General features: G+C 42.5%; 1 protein-coding gene across 1 annotated transcript; it reads right to left on the bottom strand.

The window, feature by feature from the left end:
• Nucleotides 1–1,878: 1,878 nt before the first annotated feature.
• Nucleotides 1,879–23,363, bottom strand: LOC137291881 (serine/threonine-protein kinase dyf-5-like). The gene is made up of 14 exons (XM_067823429.1): nucleotides 23,258–23,363; nucleotides 21,446–21,589; nucleotides 20,341–20,395; nucleotides 19,692–19,813; nucleotides 19,242–19,321; nucleotides 15,692–15,824; nucleotides 15,031–15,370; nucleotides 14,286–14,486; nucleotides 7,707–7,900; nucleotides 7,225–7,349; nucleotides 6,194–6,259; nucleotides 5,834–5,920; nucleotides 4,735–4,858; nucleotides 1,879–3,866 (listed from the first exon to the last, which is right to left on the bottom strand). The coding sequence occupies exons 2-14, from the start codon at nucleotides 21,544–21,546 to the stop codon at nucleotides 3,851–3,853; spliced, it is 1,644 nt and encodes a 547-aa protein (XP_067679530.1). The 5' UTR covers nucleotides 21,547–21,589; nucleotides 23,258–23,363; the 3' UTR covers nucleotides 1,879–3,850.
• Between the last annotated feature and the right edge of the window lie 1,453 nt (nucleotides 23,364–24,816).

Here is a 24,816-nt window from a genome sequence, read left to right as displayed (position 1 = left end):
GAGGGCATCATTGTGACTATCGTATAAACACAATGGCACATCATTGGGACTATCTTCTGAACATTATGGGTTATCGTTGGTACTATCTTATGAACACCATGGGACATCTTTGGGACTATCTTATAAACACAATGGAATAGCTTTGGGACTATTTTATGAACACCATAGCACATCGTTGAGACTATCTCATGAAAACCATGGGACATCCTTGGGACTGTCTCATGAACATCATTTGGGCTAAAACCCCATGGAGCATCTTTAAGACTATCTTCTGAAAATAGAGACATCGTTGGGATTATCTCATGAACACAATGGCACATCTTTGTGACAATCTTATGAACACCATGTGGCATAGCTGAGGCCATCTCATGAACTACCATGGGACATCGTTGGGACTATCCTATGAACACTATGGTGTATCTTTGGGACTATCTGATGAATCCCATGGGATATCTTTATGATCTTATGAATCCCTTGGGACATCTTCGGGACTATGTTATGAACACCAACTGGCATCGTTGAGGCCATCTAATGAACTCCATGGGACATTGTTGGGACTATCCTATGAACACCATGGAATATCTTTGAAACTATCTTATGAACCTCATGGACATCTTTGTGACTATCTGATGAACTTCATGGGACCTCTTTGGGACTATATTATGAGCACCATGAGATATTTTTGGAACTATCTTATGAATCCCATGGAACATATTTGGGCTCATGAAGATCCAGGGTAGAGTAGGCCTTCGGCAACCCATGCTTGCGGCAAAAGGACTATGCTTGTTGTAAGAGACAATTGTCAGGCTCACTGACTTGGTAGACGCATGTCAACGATTTCCAAGTGGACATCTTTGGGCTATCTTATAAACCCATGAGACATCTTTGGGACTATATTATTATCTATGGGTGTGGAAATATAGGGTTATTATTTTTCATATGATGCCCTTGGGCAAAATATCAGTGTGTCATGGTGACATGAACAATGCTATGATGTCACATTTCTTTCGTGGCATTGCTTCTACATATGGTGACAACAGGTAGCCAGCCTGTTTGAAAGTAGATTTGGGTTGATTTTCCTCAATTTGATGACTTCAGTACTGAACAGAATATTATATTCATGCTCATATCAGACTAAGTTCACAACACTTGTGCCTAAATAATGGTATATCCTTCACTGCAGCTTAGAAAATACCAACATTTAGGCACTTGTGTCATTAACATAGTGACATGGGCACTAGTATAGTATCCTCTATTTAGAACCCCATAGGACATCTTTGAAATTATCTTGGACACAAAGTTTGACATGTTTCTTCTGTCCAAAGTCTACAGGAACTGAATCAGGCATTCCATGAAGAATGAAAGAGGACCCTGATGCTGAGACCTTGCACCTTCAATTGCCAATATGTGGAGGAGGCTGGACCTGTCAGATCATGAAATGTTACTAGTTGCATTATTTCTAAAATATAGAGCAGGGTTTCATATTGAACACACAGTTTACATTTCTTGATTGCATAAATCTGAACTAATGATTCCTGAGGTATTATTGCTTTCTTATATATAGATTTGTACAGAACTGAGGATTTGTGCAGAGTCTGGAGGGTGCACCTCTCAGTTAAATGATAAATAATAAAGTAAAATTCTTTATGCATAACAACTTCTTAATTATTATATAAAGGGATGGCATGAATATTCTTATACCGTTGTCAAGCAAGACTTCATTATTGTTCAAAAACTACCAAAATGCCATTCACCTAGATATATTCTGTGAAGTCGAGTTGTATTCATGATATCTTGTGTCAATGAACCCACATTAGGAGTTACGTATGCACAAAACAAAAAATCCACAACCACCTGAACAAAATGACAACACCAAGGTAGTATTGGCGACATGTTTATTATTGTGTGCATGTGGAAGTGTGGATGAATCAGTAACAGCCATACTGTCAGAACAAGTTACTTCAATGTCTAAACACCTGAGTAACATGTAGAAGACCGTAGGGCAGCCCCTGTGACATCACACATAGACATATATATAATATATAGAACATGATTATTCAGAAGACAGCACTGTAACAACTGGCCGCAGATACAGACAGAATTGTGATGCGGCAAAAGGCATATTTACATTCATTCACTGAAACAACTGTGAGCCTTACTCTCTTCGGTGGATGTAAAGAGGTTGTTGCACTGAGGCATAATACAATGAAACACCAGCTACTCAGTAGCCTCTGTTACAATAAACATCAGCTACTCTATAGCCAGTGTTACAATGAAACAACTGTTACTTAATAACCTCTGTTACAATAAACCATCAGCCAATTCATAGCTTCTGTTACAAGAAAACATCTGCTACTCAACAGCCTCAGTTACATTAAAACATCGATTATTCAATAGTCTCTGTTACAAGGAAACATCAGCTACTCAACAGCCTCTGTTACAATGCAACACCAATTACTTAATAGCCTCTGTTACAGTTATACATCAGCTGATCCACAGACTCTGATACAATGAAATATCAGCTACTCAACAGCCCGTTATATTGAAGAACAGAACGTGTCTCAGTTCTGTTCCTCAAGCAAACTTTGAGCTAAGATAATCCTAACTCCTTTACTTTAACACAGCGTCACAACGGCCTTGAGGCTAAGATTGCTTTCTGGAATGGTGCCCCTCCTTCATCAATCAGCTCCTCACATCTCACAGGTAAATGTACCAACTTCTGAATCAGACACTCCCCATCCTTCTTCAACAGTGATCACCATAAACACTGTACACTCCCCACAGCACACATGGGGTTAATACAGGTTATGTACAGTTAAAATGGTTATCTAATAAATACAACCCATATAGTTTGTTATTTATTGATCAAATAAAGCAATATCAGAATTAACTGATTATAAGATCTTATCTAGTAAACACATAAAAAAATATAATGTTTTAAACACTTTAGCTATGTATTTGATGATTGCTGAATTTCTATGTTAAACAAATTTTTAGAATATCTAAAGCTGGGTGTTGAGACTAGCACATGTCGTGAGACTTGTCAGGTTTTCTTTAGATACTTTCCACAACCAGCTATTCACGGTTGGATACATCATGTTGGCATAATGCAAGAAAGGGAGGATTAATCAGAAAATGAGATTACATAAGGAAAATCACAAACACGTACACTATGAAAATACACATGATTTTGATCACTACATATCACAGTGATGTTTTAATGATTACAATGACAGTGAAACAGAGGTGGCCTTCAGGACCTGAGAAAAGACCACAGACATATGGGAGACAACTCTTCTATCTTTGGCTGACAACTAATTTGTAAATGTGGAAGAAAAAGGTTTGTTGGAAATGTCACCTTTAACATTTACCTGCAGTAATACATAAAAAGAGAATATTGTGCAGTTTCTTTGATTTACCATTAACCTAAGTATATATACTTCTCTAAGTCTTGAACACATTTGAAATTCGCCATCAGATAAATGAGTGCAGTAATAAACAATATATAGACTAAAATGGTGATTCACTTACACTATGACTGCTCTAAACATCAAGTCCTTAATGCTGTCCCATCTCTAATGACTGAGTGATCAAGGCGGTTACGTTTAATGATACAAAACATGCCTCACCATACCAAAAGTATGCCCCTGAGACGGCAAATACACAACAGTGAATACACCAGAGCAAGGATGACATCACACTGATGACTGTCCCATCATCCAAGTTGTCCATGACATGGCTTAGAAAGTCCACAAGTCACAAAGAGAAAATTTATCACAGTCACAATGAAAACATCTCCATCAAATCTCTGACAACAGATGTGAGATTATCTCCCCTTGAAAACATGACTTCAGGATTTCAGGTATCTGCAAAAAGACAAAGTGTTTCAAATTAGTGAGCAATGTGAACCAGCACATCTGGTTTCTCTATCTCAGAAGGAATATATTCACGAAGCTATATGAGGGCCACTGTATATGCATGCAAGGGAGTTAGCTGCTCAGGGAATATTCATATTTCGTGAGTGTTTCCTGTTGCTGTGATAAATAGTTTCACATAAACGTTGTAAGCTGCATAGCGATAAGAAAACCTTGGCCATCTGATTGGCTCAAGGCTCATCTTTCATGTCAAGTAGTCAAACTCTGCTCAGGGCCAGTTTGACACAATGTTCTGTCTGTCAGATTCTGCTGTAGTGAAGAATTGTTTTTTTAAGTAAAGACATCTGTTGCCTAAACCTGATCCACTAGCCAGACCAATTCCTATTGAATAATATTTAGTTAATATTGATTGCATGCCTTTCTTACAGAACATCAAACTGCAATAGCCTAAGGAAACAGAGACTGTAAAAAAAGAGTCCTCCAGTTTGTAAACCATTTGTCTCACTCATCTATCTATATTTTTATTTAAAAAATGATTTCATATAATCAGGCTGAATTGACACATATGCATAATTTTACATAAATACTCATTCTTAACAAAAATGACGACAAAAGAAATCTTGATGTAAAGGTGTGATGAAATGAAACAAATTAAATTCTCCATATCTGGAAATACATCCTAATCAATATGAACAAAGCAAGAGCCGACATGAAACACAAGAAAGTGCACAGGACATCAACCTGATCAGAATTACCAGCAACCAATTCACTGGTGTTCAAACTTAGTTAAGCAGAGAATATTATAACCTTGTGGTTGAATGCTTGTTAATACAAGAAAAGCAGCATGATTGTGACATACTTAGCAGCCCAGTCTGTGCGTCCAGGCATGGGTCCAGCCAGGGGTTGCCGCATGTTGGACCCTGGGTTGTTACTGATGGGGGTGGGCTGGGCTCTCTTCCAGCTAACGTTGCCGCCTGCATAGCCTGTGTAGACAACACAATAACATATAGACCAACACCCACACACTGCACACTTGAGAAGCCAACCCTGATGCAAACAGGAATATCTGGGACAAATTGGGGCTTAAAATAGTGCTGCCTCTTTCTTTCCCAACACTGCCAGATAGGAAGACAAAGTTAGGGTTTTGACAATTCTGCCTTTGAGAAAATGGTATAAGTTGACAAAGCAATTTTGTACCATTTAGAACTACACCTTCAACTTTTGAATGTATGAAACTATTTATTGCCATGTTCTTTCTCCCAGCTGGAGTGAGTGAGTGAGTTTGGTTTTTACGCCGCTTTTAGCAATATTCCAGCGACATCACATCGGGGGACACCAGAAAATGGGCCTCACACATTGTACCCATGTGGGGAAATCGAACCCGGGTCTTCGGCGTGACAAGTGAACGCTTTAACCAATAGGCTACCCCACCGCCCTTCTCCCAGCTGGAGGTTACAAGTGGGCTTTCTTAATCTGAACAACACTGGGTGCAGCAAAAGACAGAAGCCAAACCTTGGACATATACCGGTACCCCATTTCAAAGCATACTGCATTTAATTATTTAGCTAATACTGCACTTTAGTGGCAGCAAAAATTGACATGAACCCAGGTTTCTACAGAACAGCAACTAATAGTTTAAAAATCTCAAATATATATGTGTCGTTTTTAAATTACCCAATTTCAAGGACAAAAAAAACAACAAATGCTACAACATCAAAGACTTGTGAAAATCAGTGATGATGTTTAGAATGAAATTACAAAGGCATTTTACTTTGGCATGCTGGCTGAACTTAAGAGCCAAAATCAAAGAATGGTTGGCATCTCTGTACAGTCCCAAAAAGAGAGCCAGTCAACAATACAGAAAGCATGCATGTGCTACAACAATTATTAATCTTGCCCTGTCTGAGTAAGTAATAAGTTTCAGAAATGCAAATTGAAGACATGAAGAGAAGACTCACTAGGTTTATTGGACAGACCAAATGATGGCATGTAGCCGCCTCCTGAATCCTTGCTTGCTGGTGTGTTAAAGTTTCTCAATCCGCTGTCTGGAATGTCACCATCAACACCCTCGATTACATAACATGATATATTTTGTGATCACATTTTCTAAACAAACTAGAAGTTAAGACTCATTACAAAGTCATTTTGAAGATGAAGGTATAAATTATTAGTTTTTTAAAGCGCAAATTCTTAAGAAAACACGAGGCAATAACATCATACTTGTGGTGTCTGCAGTCAACTGGGAAGACGACTGAGAATGTGAGATTACATCTGCTGTAGAACATTCCCTGTTGGAGTCTAATCATCAATGAACTCACCTACATTGGGCCGAGTGATTGCTCCCAGAGGATTTCGCTTCATGCCACTGTTGAGGGGATTTAAACCTGGAACACAACTTCATCAGTACATGCTCTGACAGAGACATGCTATTACCTGTGTATGTTGGATATGTTATCACCTGTTGAAGATAATCTATCAGGTAAGTGATACATGTTATTGGTCTGTAAATCAGAGACACGTTATCAGTTTGTGGTCATAGACACATTATTAGTCTGTGGTCAGAGACATGTCAGTTCCAGACAATCTGAGCAATATCTTATCATATGTATGGGACATTATATTATGTGTCATATTGTGTTGAGACCAGCATTAGACATATGCTATGAGCTAAAGTTTTGCTGACGTTGTTATTGAATACTGTACGTGAAAGAGGTATTGAACTGTTTCTGTGAGAAGTGAGTGAGTGAGTTTAGTTTTATGCTGCAATCAGCAATATTTCAGCTATATGGCAGAGATCTGTAAATAATCGAGTCTGGACCAAACAATCCAGTGATCAACAACATCGATGATATGTGTCAACCAAGTCAGCGAGTCTGACCACCCCATCCCATTAGTCGCCTCTTACAACAAGCACAGTCGCCTGTGAGAAGTGCTACTGTATCAGGATATTGTGTTTATAGTATTAGGAATAAAGTTTTAGATGTATCACTTCAAGTTGCTTGTTTTGCATTAGTTGTCACTTAATTGTATGTGCTGGAATTAATTATCAAAGTAGTTGGTCCCTTTAAGGTGGACAGGTTATTTCATTCAACAATCCTACTTTTAACACAATAGCCATCACCTTCTTATTTGACATGTCATTACATAACTACAGCTATCCACAACAGCATCTGCACACTTTTTCTGCACCCACAAGGTGCACTGACTGATCAGATTCATCGATTGATTCCACTGAATACCTGTCACCTCCCAAACAGACCTGCAGCTTGTCATTTTAATGGACTCACCCCTGCAACACTATTATACAACTTTTACCTGTGACATTAATGTGATTAGGATTGATACCCACCAGGATGATAGCGAGAAGAGTTTAAGTAGTGCTGTTTGGCAGACCGTGCGGACGACCTTCCAGAGTTCATGCGTCTACCTGCAGTTGGAACTGCTGGTTTGCTGGGAGACTTGCTCAAAATAGAACTGAAAAAAAAGAAGAAAACGATGAAATATTGCACTGATTTGGAGCTAAGTCCTACTGAAAACACTGACACGGTATTCCGGTTCAACACATTTGTCACAAAATACCTCCTGAATTTGTTGAAGTGTACCTTTTTAACAAATGGTGAGTGAGGTAAGTTTGATGCTACACTCAGCAATATTCAAGCAAGTGTACGAGTCTGGACCAGACAATCCAGTGATCAACGGAATGAGCATGGATACAATGACATGTCAACCTAGTCAGCAAGCCTGACCATCTGATAAAAAGCTACATCAAGCCAGCTTGAACACACCACAGAATGTGTATCGAACATGTGTGACTACTAAAGGTATGCTCACTTAAGGAAATCATCTTCAAACTCATCCATGGCCTTCTCAGGCTCCTTGTACTTTGGTTTGACTGCTGCAATTGGTTTCTTGCTTGGCAGTGAAAAGTCAAGGTCATCCCAGTCATCCCACTTCTCGGAGATGTTAGTTGTGCCCCAACGTTTCCGCTCGGGTTGTTTTCGGGGGACTGTCACAGCAATGGGACCCTAAATACAAACATATGAATATCATAGTGATTCTTAATGAAGAAAATAATAACATATATACATTGCAGTTTTATTAAAATCTAAATATTTTAGATATTTAAATACTTACCTTACCATAGGTCTTATGCATATTACCTCAAGCTTCGCTAGAAGAGATCAGACAGTCGTTGATTCGCCATTCCCTAGATGGCTACCTCATGTAATCTACGAATGTAGTCACGGAAGTGACGTGATCTCCCCACTCGCGCAAGCGCGAACAATCCAAAATTCACTTTTACTGGCAACAGGAAGGTCCGAAGAGTCCAGAGTGGGGAGGAGCATCCAGCGTTGGGAGGGAGTCACCGCCCTATGGTAAGGTAAGTATTTAAATATCTAAAATATTTAGATTTTAATAAATTTTTAACTTACCTTACCATAGGTCTTATGCATATGGCTTCGACAGATGGATGGTGGTGTGGACTCCGGAGGACCATCCCTCAGCAACCAGTGCACATGCATTAGGAGAACCTGGGAGACCAATGCCAACAGTCACAGGACAAACCTGGAAGCAGGACAAAGAGTAACCCAAGGGAACTCCAAAGAAAAACCGACGCACCCTGAGGGTGAGGTTAATCTTAAGACCAACGGTAAGTAACAGTGTTGCTGGGCAACCACCAACGGACTGAAAGACTGTAGTCCCTCCATGTCCTCAACTGCCAAGTCCCTCAGGTAGTGGGAAGCGAAGGCAGTAGACGACGACTTCCAAACGCAGCCTTCCATAGTTTGTGGCACTGTGCAATTTCTATGGAGGGCCATGGTAGATGCCAACGCTCTGATCTCGTGTGGGTTGTCCGCCACCGGATGAGGTAGACGCTTGGCATCAAAAGCCGCCAGGATCGTAGATCGAAGCCATAAGGCGACTGTGTTCCTGTTCACCTCCCCTTGCAGGTAGTCGAAAGCGGGATGAACAGTCTTTTAGGGGAACGTCTCTTAGAAGCCAACTTCCGGATGTAACATCTGAGGGCTCTAACGAGACACAGCAGCTCCCCCTCCATGTCCTCAACTGCCAAGTCCCTCAGGTAGTGGGAAGCGAAGGCAGTAGACGACGACTTCCAAAAGCAGCCTTCCATAGTTTGTGGCACTGTGCAATTTCTATGGAGGGCCATGGTAGACGCCAACGCTCTGATCTCGTGTGGGTTGTTCGCCACTGGATGAGGTAGACGCTTGGCATCAAAAGCCGCCAGAATCGTAGATCGAAGCCATAAGGTGACTGTGTTCCTGTTCACCTCCCCTTTGCAGGTAGTCGAAAGCAGGATGAACAGTCTTTTAGGGGAACGTCTCTTAGAAGCCAACTTCCGGATGTAACATCTGAGGGCTCTAACGAGACACAGCAGCTCCTCCTCCAAGTCATGTTGTCCCAAGACTGCAGATGACAGAGGAATGGAGAACAGCCTGTCTGGCTGTCCAGGGAGCTGATTCTTGGCCACAAAATCTCACAGGAGACCCAAGTGGGCTGGTCCATGCCTCGACTGATCCAAGCGAACCTGCGTGACGTCCAGGGCATGAATTTCACTAGCTCTATCTGCGGTAGCTAACGCTAGAATGAAGACCGTCCCAAATACACGAAGGAGGCTTCCTCTAAAGGCTTATACGGAGGTCCTCTAAGATGTTGTAGGACGATGTTGAGGTCCCAAACTGGAGGACGAAGCTTAACTTTCCGGTCCTCCAATTTGCAGGCCTTGAGTAGCGCAATAGGATCTGGTACCTTGGAAATCTGTTTATCTGCTTTAATCGAATAGAGTTCAAAGCCGACAGATAAGTCCCCAAGGTACTGCCTCTAAGATGCTTGCAGTTATGCAGGAACAGGAGGAAGTTCGCTAAATACTGTGGAGAAGCTGTCATAGGGTCTTGTGATCTTTGAGAGCAAAAACTCTCAAATGAGCGCCACTTGTCGTCATATAAGGACCTAGTGGACATTCGATGCGTACAAGCTAGGACGCTTGCCGCGCACGAGGAGTAGCCCTTAACTCTTATTGCCTTCTGCAGATGACCCAACTGTGAAGATGAAATCTCAGTGGGTCCGGATGCAGCTGCCGACTGTGCGGATGTCGAAGCAGACGTAACTAATCTGGGAGCTGGTATGACTCTCCGCTGGCGAGATGACGCAGGTCGAGGAACCATGGCCTGGCTGGCCACCAAGGTGCGACCAAAAGCAGTCGCAGGATCGTGTCGATCGCCCACACCTGCAGGTCCATAAAGTGACTGAGTGGAAACGCTGTGCTCCAGGGTGATTAATTTCGCCACTTGAGATGAGTACCCCTTGGCCCTCAAGACTATCACAGATGGTCCAGGCGCAAAGATGAAACCGTGACGGATCCCGGTGCAGTGTCCAATTGTGAGGATGGTACAACAATTGGTCCCACTCTGGAAGCCGATTATTTGAAACGTCTCTCGACACAACATATTCTCTGTTGGAGATAGACGTAGGGGGCGAGATAAGGCGTCTGCCATGAAGATGCAGGCTCCTGGTATGTGAGATACTTTTATTTGGAGGATCAGACTCGACCACGTCGAAGGGTAGAAACGACAAGTGTAGTAGAGGTCGAGGCCTCCTTGACCCTTGTTACCTAGAGGGCTACTATTGAGTTGACCGTATGGATCATCAGTAGCTTGTCTCTCGGTGCTGTCAACCAATAATAGACATGCATCACCGCTTTTATCTTCAACTGGGTGATGTGAAGAGATAGAGCTCCACTCCCCCAGAATCCTGCTGCAACCTCCTTGACTAGATAGGCACTCAATCCTGGTAGAGACGTGTCAACCTAAAGATGGTTGTTGAATGACGGCTCTAATATGCAAGTTCCAAACATTGACCAGCGAGTCTACCACTGGTGGGGAGTCAAGACGTCCAATGTCGTAAACCTGTCTTGAAATCATGATCAAGAAAACGCTGTCATAGACGTAATAGTAGACGTCTACGTCTGATCATATCCTAAGGTGACGTGAGCAAATCGAGTAGACATTATCACTGACATAGTGATAACGGACAGAGTACAGCTTGCTTTTAACATCGCCTTGAACTTCGACCCCCGAACCTGAGACGGCGATGTGATGAATCAAATCCCGCGGAGTTAGTTGAAGCTGACTTAACAGCCTGATAATGAAGTACAACTCTCTCAAGATAAGCTTGTATGCCATAAAAATGCGTCATTCTTCGACTTCAGAACAACCACGCTGTACATTATGAATGTGTTGACATTTCAAGAAGTCTACTTATAACTGGCCGTCTGTCCGATCAGAAACTGCCATACATCGCTGCACGCCTCCTGATAAGCAGCGTTGAGACTACTGTTAGAGGATTTCTATGCCGACTAGAGAAATCCAATGCCGCTGTAGACGGCTAGTCTAGAGTGTAAACGACATCCTTCCATTGTAAAATGACTGTAAGTCACTGCAGACAACTTTCTTACACTAGAATCATAACAACACATTCTGCGCAGGGCGTTGTCCCTCGATGACCAATCAAATTGTAGATGTAACGACCCTGGGATCCTTTGCAGGGCGTTGTCTCTCGGGCACCAATCAAAATGTAGACGTGACATCACCGGTGTAGCAGGTAACTGATCATCATGAAATCTTGTAAACGGTGATACCCTGCTAGCCTATAGGCTTGACCGTAACCATGCTGTTTGCGAGCACGTGTCCAAATGAGTAAAGCGCGCGAAAACCCTTCCGCCGCTTGAAACTGACGTAGACAAATTGTTTTTCAGATAGATGTGTTGGAATTTTCCCCGAAGATAAATGCCGTCCTCTCTTGTAATAAGAGGTGTAGTTAGGCGTGTCACTTTGTTGTTGCTCGAAAAATCTTCGTGACGAAATGAGTAAAGCACTTGAAAGAAAACTTTCTCCGCTTGAAGTATATGTAGACAAATTGTAACGTAAGGATCTACGGGGATGCGACCAGTCCCTCCCACCTACCGGCGTAGGAATATCTGGTACGGTGATCGATCCTCGAGGCGTTGTCTTCAGACAAGTCCATCGCCGCCGCCGAGGTAGCTGACGCCAGCGCAGACAACGGCTTAAGCATCCGCTTGAGTTCAGTCTCAATGGCACCTGCTTAGAATCCTGCACTCTATGAGAGAGCCGCGAGGAGCCCAATAACCGCTACAGAGATACAACCAAGACAGCCACGCTGCCCGCGAAAACCAGGCTGTCTATCTTGTAATCTGACTTCCTCGACTTACACGCTTAGAAATTCGGATTAGTTGACAATTTCGCATAGACCGCATGTAATACAACCATGGCGTCCGCCACCATAGGATGAGGCGGGATGAGTAGTTCCGGTGATAAATGAATTGCTGCAGGGTTGCTGGAATCAGCCGAAGGCGAAGGGCAGTCCGGTAACCTGTCAGCAATCCACTCGAAGACGACTGATAAGGGTAGTCAAGTGCCATCACCATCTCCGTCGCCTCCTACTTCCTCGTCGAAGTCCGGGCAAAAACCTCCCAGGACATGGAATTCGAATCACGCCGCATGAGCAGTAGATTCCTTGGACGGGATCCAAGGTGGTTCCGGTGACCGCAAACGCCGAGTTCTAGAGGAACGTCGAGGTGATATGGACTGGGAGAGCAAGTAACATCTTCACCTGGTAGTAAAGCGAGAGTCCACATTCAAAGTGCGTCGCGGGGACCGAGAACTCCGACAAAGACTACTGTGGAGGGTACAGGATCACCGACTCCCAGGGAACCTGGAGCGCCATCTGCGCCGAGAGCTCTCTGCCTCCAAGCGCCGAGCGCGCGCTTCATCCAACTGTCGTTGCAAAACCTCTTCCCTGGACAACGTATGCAACACCCTGGGTATACGGTAAGACGCAGGTGCTGGCGCTGGCACACGGTCCGGCGTCGGCGCTGGTGTCGGGACAGGCGCTGACGTAGACATAGACGCTGGCGTAGGCATAGGTACTGGCGCAGGCCACAGGCGCTGGCGTAAGCGCCGGCGTAGGCTTAGGCGCTGGCGCAGACATAGGTGCTGGCGTAAGCACAGGCGCTGGTGTCGGCATAGGCGCTGGTGTCGGCATAGGCGCTGGTGTCGAGACAGACGCTGGCATCGCAGCAGCACCGGGCGTGAGGAGGGAGCGCAGGAACCTCTGGACCTCCGGATGAGACACGCCTCCGGACGAAAACAGATCCACGATGGAATCCGAGCGAGGTGGTTCCGGGGACAAACGTACAGGCGTCATGGACGAACGCCCCATCCCAGGCGTCGGCACAGGCGCTGAAGGCGGTTGTAAGTCAGGGTCGTCCGGCAGAGATCCCAACGACGACGCTGGAGACGGGAAACCTTCTCTTCCGCTGTGATAAATGCTTCCTCTTAGCCGCAAAAGAAGCCTTGAAACCAGCAACCAACAACGCCTCGCAGCACTGGCAGCGTCCGTCAAAAGAGCAGGCCAGAGACGCACAATCCGGGCACCAAGGGTGGGGAAATTCGCCGATTCCTGCCCCTAGCAGACGGTGCTAAACTGGCGAGACATACACAGTTAAGTGCAACATACAAAACAAAACAATGCGTTGAAACCAACGCTAGGCGGTAGAAAAAACACCCCTATACCAGAAATGCAGCACCAACGCACCCCCACTATAAAGTAGGCACGCCCGTAAGCTCGTGACAGCGAAGGGCAAACAACCAAAAGGGTTGCCTGCGTACATCGCAACGTGGCACGAAAAAACATATAAATGCAGTGAAACCTGGCAAAAATACTAATCGACATGGAAAACCACATGGAGGGAGAAAACCAGCAAGATATAATACCCCCACGGACGCCATGCCGCACTCACACACGACGCGGGCGAACCCACCCCGAAGTGAGAGAAAAAACAACACGAGGTAGCAAAGTAAGTGCAGTTAAAAGATAACTTACCTTAACACGCACACCTAAGGGATACAAACCATACCTACCCGTGAGGAAACAACTTTATTGAACCACAAAGTAGGTAAACTAAGCGAACCAAAAACGTCCGAACAGACGAACGCTAGAAGTAAAAGTGAATTTTGGATTGTTCGCGCTTGCGCGAGTGGGGAGATCACGTCACTTCCGTGACTACATTCGTAGATTACATGAGGTAGCCATCTAGGGAATGGCGAATCAACGACTGTCTGATCTCTTCTAGCGAAGCTTGAGGTAATATGCATAAGACCTATGGTAAGGTAAGTTAAAAATTTGTTATTATTGTGTTTCTTCAGTTCAAAAGGCTTTTGGGAAGAGAGCTGATAACAACTGAAACTTACAGCCTTACACCACACTTACCAATATTCCGTCAGCTAGACAACAGAAACGAGATTTACATATTGTATTCAGTTGAGGATTGAACCCAGGTTGATCGGATTAACGATACCCCCTGCCACTTACAGGTGAGGGGTTGATTGGCTTGTCCTTGTAGTTGGAGGGGCCTCCCAAGCTGTCTATAGATGCTTTGCGAGTTTGTGCAGGTTGTACTGCATGTGCTGCCTGCGTTGTATGGCTGTTGTGGTTGGATGCTACCTGTGGCCTGCTTGATGCCATGGACACACCCAGTGTTTGATCCACTTGAAAGTAGGCATGTCGCAAACACTGCAAGCATGTTACAGCAAAAACTTAAATATATTGTTAACATTATAATTTAGGTTGGGAACTTTGGCAAAGTTTTTTTTTAAGAAACTTCTGTTGCAAATAATATATTCTGTTGCAAGTTTAATATATTGAACAGGGTCCCGATCCACAAAACTTTTGCAGCACTTCAACATTCACAAGCCAATGTTTAACAACAGAGTAATGGCAGGTTGCAATGTTATGATTGCTTTGTGGATCATGACTCAGACTATTATGACCATCGTATTGTTGTGTCTCACTCACACAGAGTACATTGAGTCTACTGCTAATTATTCAACTCTGAGTCAGACAACATTTGAAGGTATAACATTCGGCTCCTCATAGTCCTCACATCAACACATAACAACAACTGAAAAAATAATGCTGAGTGAGTGAGTGAGTTTAGTTCTACCCCGCACTCAGTAATATTGCAGCTATATGGTGGCGGTCTGTAAATAACTGAATACAGTTTCTGTGTCAAGTCAGATCAGGCTGTGTAGAACAATCGAGAACAAACATATCCAACCTGACTTGATCCGGGTCGATGTGATGGGTTCCACTTCAACATGCGTGCCATAAGGTCAAGGCCATCCTTATCAGCGCTCGGGACGAGTGATTTAAGGCTGACTGGTACAGTCTGTGGAAATCTATAATTCATGCTACTGGCCAGCTGGTAGCCCTCTGGCCACTCCTCTTTGGATGGGGTCCCGAGACATGTGCATGTCTTGAATATCTGGTCAATCTCAGAGCTGCCAGGGAATAGTGGTCGCAGGGTGTACAACTCGGCCATGATGCAGCCAAGGGCCCATATGTCAATGGGTGAGCTGTAGTTGGTTGAACGAAGCAACACCTCTGGGGCCCGGTACCTGTGAAAAAATTCAGTCACTATCTATAGACATCATGTATCATTCATATCTACTGCTATGTAACGGTTTATGTTGAGCTCAGACAAAATCCCACATACTGTATTAAGAAGAAGAGCATTGAAATTGACCCCTTTTGGATCTCATATATGTTAAACAACAAATATTAGTGCTGCTAGACATTCTTGGTGAAGTCTATCACATACTAATACTTTACTTAGGAAGCTCTTGCTGACCTGATTCATTTAACAGGACTGTCTGTGTGTGACAATGTATTTATCACTTAAACTGTACTGATGGGCTGAGGTTCAAAGTATAACTTACCATCTTGTGGACACATAGTCTGTGTATGGTGGACGGGATCGAATCTCACGAGCCAGACCAAAGTCAGCGATTTTTACTAATTCTGGGCCTGCACAAAGCAAGTTCTCTGGTTTCAAGTCCCGATGAAAAAATCCTGAAAGAGTGTAGAAATAATTATGATTGATAGTTTATCAAACAAATATCAAACAAACGACTCACAACCATGAACCAGATCTGACCTACAATACTAACATCCGACTCCAACTGAATTCAGGGGTTCAAAAATATGTTGAAAAGCCTAGTGACTTCAAGAAAGAAATTTGTCCAGACTAATATTCCACTTGCTCTGATTTTATGACACAATACATGATGTTAATTTTTACAGGATAATTTATCGAAGAGTGATACTTTCACTCTCTACTAGCCCTACTTATTATTATTGCAAACTTTAATAGCTTCATTATGAGCAGATATGAAATTAAATCCAAGATTATTTGCAGTTTGAAACCATAAGTAGAAATTATCTAATAGTCCCTGAACAAGTAAGATACCATTATCTGCCTGTGCGAAATGAAAACTGACTTGTCCTGGGCATTGGGCAATGAGACTCTTGAACCTCTGTGTCAAAACTACAAGTCAGCCAGGCCAGATACAGCCTAACCGATGTACCACCAGACCTACAACCTATCTACTAATCCATGTACCACCTGACCAACAAGTGCAACCACTGACCTATGTACCACCTGGCCTACAACATATCTACTAAACCATGTACCACCTGAACTACAAGTACAACCACTGACCAATGTACCACCTGACCTACAACATATTTCCTAATCAATGTACAACCTCACCAACAAGTACAACCATTGACCCATGTACAACCTCACCTACAAGTACAACCACTGACTCATGTACCACCTGACCTACAAGTACAACCACTGACTCATGTACCACCTGACCTACAACACATCCACTAATCCATGTACAACCTCATCTACAAGCACAACCACTGACTCATGTACCACCTGACCTACAACACATCCACTAATCCATGGACCACCTGACCAACACGTACAACCACTGACTCATGTACCACCTGACCTACAACACATCCACTAATCCATGTACAACCTCACCTACAAGTACAACCACTGACTCATGTAACACCTGACCTACAACACATCCACTAATCCATGTACCACCTGACCTACAAGTACAACCACTGACCAATGTACCACCTGACCTACAACATATTTCCTAATCAATGTACAACCTCACCAACAAGTACAACCATTGACCCATGTACCACCTGACCTACAAGTACAACCACTGACTCATGTACCACCTGACCTACAACACATCCACTAATCCATGTACAACCTCACCTACAAGCACAACCACTGACTCATGTACCACCTGACCTACAACACATCCACTAATCCATGTACAACCTCACCTACAAGCACAACCACTGACTCATGTACCACCTGACCTACAACACAACCACTGACCCATGTACCACCTGACCTACAAGTACAACCACTGACTCATGTACCACCTGACCTACAACACATCCACTAATCCATGTACAACCTCACCTACAAGTACAACCACTGACTCATGTACCACCTGACCTACAAGTACAACCACTCACTCATGTACCACCTGACCTACAACACATCCACTAATCCATGTACAACCTCACCTACAAGTACAACCACTGACTCATGTACCACCTGACCTACAAGTACAACCACTGACCAATGTACCACCTGACCTACAACACATCCACTAATCCATGTACAACCTCACCTACAAGTACAACCACTGACTCATGTACCACCTGACCTACAAGTACAACCACTGACTCATGTACCACCTGACCTACAACACATCCACTAATCCATGTACAACCTCACCTACAAGTACAACCACTGACTCATGTAACACCTGACCTACAACACATCCACTAATCCATGTACCACCTGACCTACAAGTACAACCACTGACCAATGTACCACCTGACCTACAACATATTTCCTAATCAATGTACAACCTCACCAACAAGTACAACCATTGACCCATGTACCACCTGACCTACAAGTACAACCACTGACTCATGTACCACCTGACCTACAACACATCCACTAATCCATGTACAACCTCACCTACAAGCACAACCACTGACTCATGTACCACCTGACCTACAACACATCCACTAATCCATGTACAACCTCACCTACAAGCACAACCACTGACTCATGTACCACCTGACCTACAACACAACCACTGACCCATGTACCACCTGACCTACAAGTACAACCACTGACTCATGTACCACCTGACCTACAACACATCCACTAATCCATGTACAACCTCACCTACAAGTACAACCACTGACTCATGTACCACCTGACCTACAAGTACAACCACTCACTCATGTACCACCTGACCTACAACACATCCACTAATCCATGTACAACCTCACCTACAAGTACAACCACTGACTCATGTACCACCTGACCTACAAGTACAACCACTGACCAATGTACCACCTGACCTACAACACATCCACTAATCCATGTACAACCTCACCTACAAGTACAACCACTGACTCATGTACCACCTGACCTACAAGTACAACCACTGACTCATGTACCACCTGACCTACAACACATCCACTAATCCATGTACAACCTCACCTACAAGTACAACCACTGACTCATGTACCACCTGACCTACAAGTACAACCACTGACTCATGTACCACCTGACCTACAACACATCCACTAATCCATGTACAACCTCACCTACAAGTACAACCACTGACCCATGTACCACCTGACCTACAAGTACAACCACTGACTCATGTACCACCTGACCTACAACACATCCACTAATCCATGTACAACCTCACCTACAAGTACAACCACTGACTCATGTACCACCTGACCTACAAGTACAACCACTGACTCATGTACCACCTGACCTACAACACATCCACTAATCCATGTACAACCTCACCTACAAGTACAACCACTGACTCATGTACCACCTGACCTACAAGTACAACCACTGACTCATGTACCACCTGACCTACAACACATCCACTAATCCATGTACAACCTCACCTACAAGTACAACCACTGACTCATGTACCACCTGACCTACAAGTACAACCACTGACTCATGTACCACCTGACCTACAAGTACAACCACTGACTCATGTACCACCTGACCTACAACACATCCACTAATCCATGGACCACCTGACCAACACGTACAACTACTGACCCATGGACCACCTGACCTACAACATATCCACTAATCCATGGACCACCTGACCAACACATACAACTACTGACCCATGGACCACCTGACCTACAACATATCCACTAATCCATGGACCACCTGACCAACACGTACAACTACTGACCCATGGACCACCTGACCTACAACATATCCACTAATCAATGGACCACCTTAACTATAACCTTACACCTTACCAGACCCACGTACCATCTAACCAACAACACGACACCTGGACTTTGACACACCATCTGACCTACCTAGTTTGTGCATGTACGCCAATCCCTGAAGGACTTGGTAAATAATGTTTCTCACGACAGATCCAGGTAGCAACTTCTCCCTGAAACAATTATCACATGTCAATCAAACAGGATCACCAGTAGACAATGAAGTGCAAGCCCATATTTCCTGAAGAAATACAACATAAACATGGCTGCAGGGCTTCTCACACTAAATTCAAAATATTTGATGTGGATGTGCAACTTGTTTATTATTGTGTATAAATAATAAAGAAGATGCACATCTACATTAAGTGTGTTGCATTACTAAATGTAGGTACTTTTGTAATAATTCAATCAAAGTTTTTTTTCCAGTTTCCATATGATGCAGCTGAAGAAACTTCAAGTCATTTCCTTTTTTCTAACAAGACCTGCTTCTAATAAGCCCAAACACAGACGCCACATAGCTGAGACAGCAGACATAGTGCTTACCTATCCTTCATCATTTGGTAGAGGTTCTCCTTCATGAACTCAAACACAAAGTACAGCATATCGTTTTCCCGAATCACTTCCTTCAACTTCACTATGTTGGGATGGTTCAATTTGCGGAGAGACTGCAACAGTCCATAGAAATCATGAAACAATAACATTCAGATTCAAGGCTGAACACATTACAGAGCGAGTGAGTATAGTTATATGCCTCTTTAGCAATATTCAAGGAATATCACGACAGGGAACATCGGAAATGTGGGACTCGAACCTGAGTCTTCATCGTGACATGCAAATGCTTTACCCACACATTTGTGAGTGAGTGAGTGAGTGAGTGAGTGAGTGAGAGTGAGTGAGTGAGTTGGGTTCTACACTGCACTTAGCAATATTTGAGCAATATCATAGCAGTGAACCCCGGAAATGGGCTTCACACCCTGAACTCATATGGGGAATTGAACCCAGGTCTACAGCATAAACAACAAATGCTCTAACCATTAGCCTACCCCACCAGCCCAGATTTTAAAGAATCATCTGTACCATCTGATAATAAATATTATGCTTTCAGATTTAAAGTTTCATATGTCCGAAGAAATGCTGATGAACCTATCATTTGATTTGAAAACGTCTCATTTTCCACTGCATCAGTACTGACCTTGACCTCCCTCAGACTTAGGCATTCATCCCAGGAGTAGTACTTCTTCTTCATCCTGAAATCAAAATTGGACCCATGTACATATACATGCAGTGTAGATTGTTTCATACACATGATTAAACTGATGAAAAAAAGTTGTCTCTTCATAAATCATATACGTTCTAAGTTGTCAGGAAAATATTCAACAAAGGTACTTAAGTATTCCAAGCCAGTTCCTCGAGGCATCAGCTCATTATCACAGAATAACATGAAGCCTTCAACCCCATGGTTACCAAGCATAAACATGATAGTCATGGTGTTATTAACGATGCAAACTTCCCAGAGGAATAATGATAAATTAATTATGTTATTAATTGTCAGCTGACAAGATGTGATCCCTGAAGACACACCGGCCTACTAATAACTGTCATTGAGTCAAATCATAATTTATTGTTTTGTTTTCTCTCAGTATAGCTGGGCTGTTACGATTCACTGGCGAATGGTGAATCGAACCTTTCCCTTCACAAATTACATTCCTTATTTTTGATCATTAGAACTGAATATCCATCTTTCTGAAAAAAGAACATTTTAAACTCAGTCTAAAAAATTCAATTGAAAATACAGTCCATGATAAGGTTACAAGAGAGAATTCATAATGACTTGTTTCAATGGATAATTATGATGATGGGCACCTGATAGTGACACTCCTGTATCTTCCTGTCCATTGCCAGTAAAAGCCACCCTCTTATCTTTCCAAAAATCCTATTTTGACCTTCCTACAAATCATCCTCCCACATTAAGCTGATATGTTGTGAAACAACAAATATTTTAAAGCTGATATGTTGTGAAATAACAAATATTTTAGTGCAATGTTAACACTAATCTTCTTCAAAATTGTCATTTAGAGCATACACAAGGGCAGAAATGGTTCATTACATCCTGGGGTGCTCTGAAAATTAGTAAACTGACACAAAGCTTTATTTGTTTGCCTCTTATATATAAGACTCCTAGTCCCTAAACTAATCTTAAACACTGCATGGATAGATCAGGACCACACATAGGCATTGCTGTTAACCTCAACTGTTCAGCAAAACGGTGGAAACATGTGAATTTCACACATACTTACTTCTTGACAGCTACTTTCTCCCCGGTCTCAATATGGGTGGCAAGCAGCACGCTACCGTATGTGCCATCCCCCAACTGTTTTGTTAGTTGGTAACGATTCATAATGAACTGTTGATGTCTCTACTCTCTAACTAGCTACTGTATCCTGAAACATAACATCATTAACATCATTAACATGTAACAAGCACCAAAATACACTTGTGGTTGTTATTTGTTTTCCTTCAGGGATTTGTCAACAATTGTTACTCATCTTTCACTTATAATGGCAATAATTAAAACCATGTTATTGCGTTTCTCGTATTCACATCACTTCACAGTGACTCTCTATCCTAATGCCTACTTAGAATGGTCAAATAATGAACTTGGCATACCATATTCTGTAATCATGAAATTTATGTATGCATGAAATCATCCGAAAAATGTGTGTACCTTAGTATGCATTAATACCAGGGTGCATGTTTACCTGAACACATCAACTAGTCTAGTTCAGTTTAGATGACAATCAAGCAAAGTTTGCAAAGGGTGCAAGGTGCACCATGCAGATAATCTAGATGTGCCACTGTGAAAATATGTGTCTGCATAACTATTTGATAATTCAATTAAACTTCAAACATCACAACAGTTATGTCCTTTGTGTGTTTATAATGAATAAAGCATCGTGTAAAACTGTAAATTTAATAGATCTTTCCTTTCAGTGTGAGACAATGTTTTGTGTCATGAATAAAAGAGGTCAATTGCACAAATGTAACTGTAAGCAGGTTCCATATACACGTTATCCTACTCACTCAAGGTAGTTTTCAGAGAACACTGTATAGGTTGTACAAGTGATCATGACTTCCTTGAACAATAGCAACCCTGTAACACTAGATACTGTGACATGATGGAACAGTCCTGACATGACAGCTGACATCACCGATAATTACACAGAACATCCTTGTATGGCATTTTCATGCAACAGATGACTAAGCATGTTACTGTTGGCTATTTAATACAGCTTTCAGAATTATTCCTAGCATATCAAAGAGGCCTGTAAACAACTTATTCTGAGACGGACAATTTGTGCTGGATAAACATGTATGTCAGGCCAAGTAAACACAGCAAGCCTGACCACTTGATTCTTTCAGTCACTGATATTCTAAGTATAATGAAAGAGGCCTGTAAACATGGTAAATGAGTTATTCTCCGCCTGACAGTGACATGTGCAATTAAAGTAACAGAAAGTATGCAGAAGACAAAGTATGGCATCTTAAGGGTTGAGATAGGACACAATCTAGTGCCTAGCATCATGGACAAATCAAAAGAAAGTCTGGGAAGCACACAGCTAAGATATAATTCCCCCATTGCAGAACAAGGTTTTTGAAAACCAGTCACTTTTGACAACTATGCATTAGTTTACAAAATGTCCAAGCACATCTGATTATAAAAGCCGGACGAACAAGTGGAACAGGCCTTTGAACATTGATCTGTTTTCATTCCATCATTCACTGCCTGGAACTGGAAGTCATCAGGATCGTTATTCGCATTACCAAACGTCAACGTGATAATAATAATAATGGCCCCAAAAAGCAAGTACAATAGGTGAACAAAAGTTCTGACGTCCACGAAAAGATAAATGATGTGCAGAAGGGGCAGTCTATGAGCTTGACTGTGTCCACTGTCATTGTCAGTCGGACTGAGTTCCAACATTCCAAGACCTGTAGATCTCTATCGACTATCCGTTTTACGTTTCTCACATTTTCTGCTTCTTTTTCCGTGGTGAATGTTCGTCAACACATACCATAAGATTCTAAGAGTAAAAGTACAGTCACATTACCTAAAACAACGCGATATATCCCGTTGTTTACTGCATATCCAAATTGTCATGTTATCCTTCTCCCGTCACACGCCGCCATGTTTTTAGTTGCTATTTGGCTCTCGCTGCTAGTCACGTGACGCCTCTGACAACAATGGCGTCAAGCTAGATCAATGAGCAATGTTAGATGTGGACATAAGCTAACCACCCATATTGTATACCGTTAGATGTAGACATAAGCTTTTCATCCAATTACATCAAATTTCATCTTATAGTTTATAATATATAGAGGTATCTAAACCTAGAATTGAAACAATTATCAAATACTTGGAAAAGTTCAGAATGGAAATGTCAGCATTACTACTGTATGCTTGAGTGAGTGAGAGGGTGTTTACACCAAATTTTTTTTCACAAGCATATCGCAGCAGGGGACACCAGAAATGGGCTGCACACATAGTTTCCATATGGGGAATCGAATCAAACCGGGGACTTAAGCGTGACGAGCAAATGCATAACCATCAGGCTTCCGCACTGCCCCTTCAGTAGGACTGAACCTGACAAGAGTTGACTGCTGGGATTTACCCACGTAATACTGAAAGTGAAATTCATGCCCTGATATAAATATGTCATTTAATATTTTTCACTCGTGAAATGTTAAATATTAATACAATTTGCAAATTCTGTTTTCAATGAGATGTCCGTGAAGTAGCAGGATGTGCATCAATGCTTAAAGTATATAGCTAGTCATACAGACCTTGAAACATCCAAGAAATCCCATGTAAGTCTAGACTATGTGGCAAGTCTAGATAATTTCCTAGATCGGAAGATGAAGAAAGCCTCGAGATATGTGCTCCATTTCTTTATATATCTTTGTTAATATAATTTGGGAACCAATTTCTCATTTGTTAGATTAGGTGGTAGTCTAGCCCACACGCTCAAAGCGATCTCAGCGCTACAGTGATCCTATATATTACTGTAACATTGTCGAAATATGATGTCGGGATGGAATCATTTATTTTTCAACCAACTTGAATCAGTCTTTCATCTTTTCGAGGACACAATGTCTTTACCACACAATAACGAAGGTCTGATAATTTTGTGTGAAGTGATTGAGCGAGTTTAGTTTTACGGCGCACTCAGCAGTGTTCCACATGGTGGCGGTCAGTAAATATTCAAGTCTGGACCAGACAATCCAATGATCAACAGTATGAGTATCGATTTATGCGACTGGGTTCTTGCATCGATCAAGTCAGCGAGCCTGACCACCCAATATCGTTATTCGCTTCTCACGACAAGCCTGGGTTACTGAAGATCAATTCTAATCCAGGCCTTCACGGGTGTTTGTGTGGAGTTTTGTTTTTGTCAAACTCCTGTTACGGATTCTTAGTCTGTCTGACAGACCCTGAAGCAAATATATCCAAGAAAGCCCATGCAAGTCTAGAAAATGTGGCAAGTCTAGATTCCCTTAGCCTCTGAAACTGAAGAAAGTCTCTGGGCTCAATTTCATTATATTATTATTTTTTAACTATGAACCTTTTTCAGTAAAATATGTTCATTTCAGAGACTAATTTTAGTCTAGC

This window comes from Haliotis asinina, chromosome 7, assembly GCF_037392515.1.
Source record: "Haliotis asinina isolate JCU_RB_2024 chromosome 7, JCU_Hal_asi_v2, whole genome shotgun sequence".
In the NCBI taxonomy this organism is placed as follows: Eukaryota; Metazoa; Mollusca; class Gastropoda; order Lepetellida; family Haliotidae; genus Haliotis; species Haliotis asinina.
The sequence above is the reverse complement of the archived record's forward strand: the minus strand, read 5'-3'. Positions and strand labels throughout refer to the sequence as shown.